Source organism: Mchenga conophoros, linkage group LG13, assembly GCF_057382185.1.
Source record: "Mchenga conophoros isolate Kocher_MC1m ecotype Shallow Benthic linkage group LG13, M_conophoros_male_GT1.1, whole genome shotgun sequence".
NCBI lineage: Eukaryota > Metazoa > Chordata > Actinopteri > Cichliformes > Cichlidae > Mchenga > Mchenga conophoros.
The window spans coordinates 18,570,655-18,577,124 of record NC_140538.1 but is presented as its reverse complement, the minus strand read 5'-3'; the positions used below and the strand labels follow the sequence as shown (position 1 = coordinate 18,577,124).

The window sequence follows — 6,470 nt, the reverse complement described above, 5'->3', positions numbered from 1 at the left end:
CGAGTCCAAACCCTTGTGCTGCATGTAACTGGAGCTATAATAAGTGTGCCATCCCTCCTTCCAGCATGGCTTTTTCCATTGTAAGCTTTTCCCTTTTCCATCCAAGAGTATTCACCCATTTTGGGAAGGTTCTATTGTCTTAAAGCAATGAATCAGAACAAGTTCATGTGGCTTTTTTGACAGTGATCAGCAGGAGAAGATCCTTTAATGTTAAAGTAAAACAAGATATTCCCAAATAAGACAGGCTCATTAAAATCTGTACCAACAGATACAATAGACAGCGATGCGTCTTTTATAAAAGATTGTGAATATTTTTACTCACATGCATTTTATGTTTGTGTCTGCTCTTTTTAGAGCACCCTGTAGAAGCAGCTGAACATTTCCTTTTAGCCAATAAAAAAGGTGGAGATCTGTGGTACGATGAAACTTGAAAATACAAAGTGTAGCTCTGTTTTACTGAAATTTGAAAAGACGAGATGACAAGAAACACAAAAAGATGATCTTTAAATCCACGTTTGAAGACGTCGGCGTGTGACACAGGAGGGGAGGGAGAGATGCCTGACGTACAAAAGCGTGCTTCAGTTTTCTCCACACAAGTGGAAATGTTCAGTAACTGCAAAACCATGTTACGATTTACAGCGCCTAACCACCTTTTAAATTAGGATGATGACTGTAATTAGGGCTTATATAAATCATGCTTACATTAATAGAAGTTGTAGCTTTAAAATAGGCTGGCTTTAATGTAATGAACAAATTCATTTTTTTTTTTTTGTTCCTCCCCACCAAATTTCTTAACTGATCCCATTTACAGTCTGGACCTACAGTCTGCTATTAGAAAGTGAACCCCATGTCAACCGCAATCATGGTCACAGGAGAGTACTTACAATGGTCAATTCCAACCAAGAAAACCACAGTAGTCTAGGCTCACGTTCAGAGCGCAAAATGCCTAAAAGCCTAAATGAAACGAGGCGAGCAGGGGACCAAGAACAATATTTGTTTTTCCATATGATGACTGTTCAATTAAAGGAGACCAATACAGCCATTATTAGACAACAGAGGATTTTCTGTGTCTGGGCTGAAATAGCTCTTTCCTCACGTGGTTACTGAGTTCAGAGAAGCAATAGTGCTGTTTATTAGAACATGGCTTCAATAGAGTGACTCTTAATTGCCCATTTAATCATATAGACTAAGTTTCTTTTTATTGTGAAATCTTATTTTCCTTTAGAAACTCTAAAACCTCCATTTTTTACCAGATTGAAATACGTTTTGGGACCTTTTATCAAGCATTATTTTAGTAGGGAAACAAGTATTTGGGCTCCTTAAATGTAAGTGCTGGTTTAAAACTCAATACATATTCAAAGGAATAAAATTGTCAGAGGATATTGAGCAGTTTTCATGTCATCTACATGTTTAAGTCTCTGTTATAAAAGGTGGATGATGTTCTTCTGATTGTAAAAAAAAAAATGAAGGAAATCTTTTTCCCGGGAAGTTAAACTGACTTAATCAAATAAGACAGAAAACAATGTATGGGGAACTACATCCCTGCTTTTGTTATAGACTGACAGGACAAGGTCTACACTTGACTTTTCCATGAACTTCATGCCTTCTTCTTGGCTCATTTACCTGCAACAGAGAACTATTTATGTCCATCTGTCCACAGCCTGTCCCTAGTGGAAAGTAAGCGGCACAGGATTGGTGGATAAACATAAAATCACAAGTTCAAAGTGGTGCAGTCTACCTGGATTACATCCAAGTCTGCAGATGAATGATAACTCAGAAGTTTATAAAACTAATAATTGATTTTTTTTTTTTTTTTTTTTTTTTGGAGCAGGCATCCTATTTAAATGAGCTGCTTAATATGGTATTTTTCAGCTCATTTGTTCAAATAGCAGACTAAAATGCTGGATACAGATCTCAAATGCCACAGGAATGTTATACGGGTGCATACACTAAACAATAAACGTGTCTAATATATATTTAAACACACTGAATGATCAATACAGGGCAAATGGTGGTCTCAGTCACCTCCTGTTGGAACTGGAAAAACTGACCCTCTGATTTTAACCCATATGATGATGGAACAAAATACACCACAAGCTTTTATTTCCACTTTATATAATTTTAGATTTTAAAACTAATGTGCATACACACTCAACCCATACCTCCTGTACAATTTAGATCGAGGAAAAAGCAAATGGTCTAAAGAGGATTGCTTTGAGATATTTGTGACAATCATGAGCTGTCCTTGAAACCTCTCTGTCCCTCCTGAGTTCCATAAGGCACAAAATAACTTAACATACTGAACTAGTGGACAAACTGCACTGAGATCAGTTTACACGCACCTCTATCGTCATCTAGTGGACAAGCTGTGATGGGCATGTGTATCCGTTTTGTTATTATACAGCTACCTACATTCAAAGATATACACTAAAGTCTTGCCTTGGGTTGCAGTCGAAGCTTGTTAAATATGAGAAGCATTTAGGTAATAAATAAAGAGTTTCTTTCCCTTCTCTTGTCTCAGTTATGGGATGTCATGTGTCTTGACAGGTGGTGCCGCTCTCGGAAGTATTCGTGGCAGATTGGACAGGTAAGTTTCTCCTCCCTTCTTCTCCTCACCTGAGACTCTGCGGCGAACTCCTTTTTGTGGTGAGAGCGCATGTGAAAAACGAGGTCAGAGGTCATGCGGAAGGACAGGTTGCACTTGGCGCACCAGTTCTGCACCGACACGCCGAATGTGGTAAAAGTCGGAGGAAGGATCGTGAGGGCCGATGTGGTTTGCAGCTGAGCGCCTATGTTTCTAGACCAGTGCTCCGGCGCGTAATGGAAAGCAGTGTTTAATGCTACCGGGGGGGGTACAGTCTGTAAGTCACTGCTCAGGATGTTGGATGGTATCAGATTATTGTATCCCACAGACGTCCTAGAGGTAAATGCATTCGTCATCTCCTCCAGGCGGCTAGAGGGGGCTGTTGAACCTCTGCTGGGGTGAGCCTGGGGGTCAACAGGAGAACTTCTTTTACTCGGTTTACAAAATGCGCTTTTCTGTTCGCCCTGGCTGTTCGATATCACCAGAGAAAATGCACTGTTGCTGCTTAAATGCATGCTAGAGCCCTCCCCTCCTGTCTCCATCCGCGCGTCCAGATCTCTGTCGTGCGTAAAAGTCCACTTGGATTCATCACCTTGAACAAGCTCCTCACTTTTACGTTCCAAAAGATCCAGTTTCAACGTCTCAGCTTTCCGTTTCCCCTCACCTGAAGGGCTGTCTCCTGCTGGCTGGTCGTAACTCTTAGTCGGTGGTGTAATATTATCATCATTTGAAATATTAGTCTTCTCTAATAGAACCGTTTTTCTCCATTTTGGATAAAGAGTTTCCTCATACTTTCTCTTCTTTGGGGAAGTCTCCGCGTCGTCGTTGTTTCCAGTTCTTTTGTGTTCCAAATCTCTGGCAATGTTGTGGAAATCTGTCACTCGGCGTTGCCTCTTAATTTCCACGTGCTTGTGCTCATAAAGCTCGCGGCTCCAGGTGTCAGTCTTTACGTGAGCACAAAAGAATCTGCAGTGAGCCAGGAAGGGATGCTCGTTTTTGAAGACCTGGTTACATCGCCCACATTTTAATTCTGAAAGAAAAACGAAAGACAATATGACGTGACTGTTTTTAATAATTTCAATGATTTTGGAGTGACATAAAATTTGATTTAATCGTGCACATGCATTAAAGGGCAGTCTCACCTTCGTTTGACTCTTTTGCTATTTCGGTGAAGCCCAGCAGATGAGACAGCTCGTGGTCGTACCAGATCAGCAGCTCTTCTTCCTGCCGGATGTCCCGGGTAGTCCGCACGTACAGCTGACCCCCTTTCAAAAAGGCCTCTGTGTTCTGCTCCTCGCCGTTGCGCGCAGCTTGCACGAGCCGCAACCAAGACAGCATCAGGGCAGAATTACGCATGGCCTCAGGATCGACCTGTTGATAGCAATCCCTGATGTTTTACACAGTGTCCCGACTTAGAGGATTTTTATTCTGTCTTTCTAAGAGCCTGCTTGTAAATAATTTAAATAGTTAATTGGTGGCAGATTGCATCTTTTAATGCTGAGGTGATTTTATACACTTTTTTTTCTTTTACTGGTCAGTACAATAACACTCAAAATACAGCTGGTCAAAAACAATCCCATAATAACACAAAAACCTGGATGTAACGTATGACAATTAAAACTATATACATCTGAAAAACCCTTTACTTTTGGAATCATGTCACCGTTGAGTTATATAGTAACTCAGTAAAGATGTTACAAAGTATATCTGCAAGACAGTTTATCACAAATTTGTCATACGCACCCTGAACACACAGGATTTCGCTCTCTTGTCACAGGATTTCTGCGCTATGAAAGCGATAGAGTCGTAGAAAGTGTTCTGGAGCACGCACGGACCGAAGCATGTGCCTGCAGGGATGCTGCGCGCAACTACCACACTGGTGTAGAGATCTGAAGAATGCTGGAGGAATTTACTGTCGCCGGTCCAGATGGACCGAGGCAGGAAAGTATGATCCATCGTTAAACTGTAATGGAATAGTTATTGTTAGTAAAGGTGAAGAATTACTCCAAAATAGTTTTAAAATTCATGTTGTTTAACAGAATGGCAAGATAACCTGGGGAGTAGAGCAATCTCATTATATTTCCTGTTAAAATCAGCCTGGAATAGTAATTATAATTTATATCTTGTCTCAAAAAAGTGCAAGTGTTTTATATGAAACTCAAAAAAGGTTGGATTTGTGCGATGTGCAGTTCGCCGGTGTGGATCTGATCCAAGCACACACACAATTCCAAAATCGTAATGAAAATAAATTTGCCCAAGTATATTTTATTTTTCATTTGCTAGTAAAACCGAGGGTACCACTGCGTAGTGAGAGCAGCCGGTGTCGAGGCAAAATGATTACCAACGTCCTTTGTCTCAGTTTTTCACTCGGTTAGTCCTTTTGTCTCCACATCTGCCGTGGAGTCCAGCTGCCTGCTCAACGCGCAGGATAAGTTCAGTATGTTTTCCATAATGTATAAACAGCATAAACGCTCTTAGATTGCGTGACTAATGTTTTCCCTCTCTCCGATCAATTAAAAGTATGCAATCTTTTAGGTTTGTAGGCTATGGTTTAAAATATTGACAGCTGAACCGCACAGCATCATGACAGAATGTGGTACCGATCGAAAAATCCCCGATTTGTTTTTTTGGTTTTTTTCTTCTTCTTCTTCTTTAATGTTGACATTTAAGAGTAAAAACGCACATGCCTGTGTTGCCATGCGAACTCACCCGCCGGACATGGAAGAGGATGTTTAAGCCGTTTGGGAGCCAAGGAAGTTGCAGCAGGTGCAGCGGACCTCGGTGACGAAGCCTTCCCTTTTCTTGCTGACGAGTTACTTATCCGGTTGAATCTTCCTCCGCACTGTCGTCTCTCCCCTCTCCCATTCCCACTTATCCCCTTCAGAGAGCGCACTGAAGCGTGGCGCATTGATGCAAACGCGTGCGCGCTCGCGCACACGCTCACTCACGCGCCTTCAAATTAGTATTTTATTAGTAATTTTTCCTTTGTCTGGTTTACAGTTCCCTTCCGTGGAAAAGGGAAGACGTGGGTGTTTGTTTGGACTGAACAGTGATTGCTGGTTAATAACGCACATTTATGCCTTGTACAGCTGACCTGAACACCGCTGATGGACAAAAGTCATATTTTCTTATGTTTCATATCAGGTCTCAACAGATTATTTGTTAATTTTATAGTGTTACTAAAACCACAAACTGGGCGAAGCAGCACGCTGGAACATTTGCCAGCATGCAATTAATCATATATAAATCATAATGTTGTGGTAATCTGTCATGTCATGGTTTTAAACGAAAGACGCGAGTAATACTTCGAGACTGCACTTCAGCACATGCACGCTATGTGGGATTGAGCGGAGAGGTCTTGGTCACGTTTCTGGAGACATTGTGTCTAGCTACGAGAAACTAGTGGAAACTGTCTAATGTGGGCAGTGGGAAATTGTAAAATTGGCCGCTGTTACATGACATGATGCAGGGTGGTCTGGGTTTGCCACCAGGCAAATACATTATTCATAAACTAAATGTTTCTGTCTAATGAGCATTTAATGATTATTCTGCATCAAAGCTTTGGTTTTTGAGTAAATGTCCTGGTAGTTCGTGAGCCAACTTTGTGTAACGAGAAAGTGGGGACGCAGAAGCCTCGAAGGGGGGACTCTTTGGTCGCGCTCCAACTGTCTGGTTAAAGCACTTTTACACTATAGACTAAAAATAGTGTTTTACTTTGGATTAGAATTCAAATTTCTTCTGTTTGTGGCAACGTATCACAATCACAGGAACACTTGGACATCCTTTCAGCAGCACCATGTCCTGTGGATATGACGGTATTGAGCAGCTCTTTGGATTCGTTTTCTTTCATGCACAAATTAAAACAAGCTATGAACTCTTTGATTAA

The 6,470-nt window shown here is 41.3% G+C and overlaps 1 protein-coding gene across 1 annotated transcript; it reads right to left on the bottom strand.

The window, feature by feature from the left end:
• Positions 1 to 718: 718 nt before the first annotated feature.
• znf488 (zinc finger protein 488) lies at positions 719 to 5,422 on the bottom strand. The gene is made up of 4 exons (XM_085243228.1): positions 5,294 to 5,422; positions 4,328 to 4,547; positions 3,727 to 3,955; positions 719 to 3,614 (listed from the first exon to the last, which is right to left on the bottom strand). Exons 1-4 carry the CDS (start codon positions 5,302 to 5,304, stop codon positions 2,518 to 2,520), a joined length of 1,557 nt encoding a protein of 518 aa, XP_085099354.1. The 5' UTR covers positions 5,305 to 5,422; the 3' UTR covers positions 719 to 2,517.
• Between the last annotated feature and the right edge of the window lie 1,048 nt (positions 5,423 to 6,470).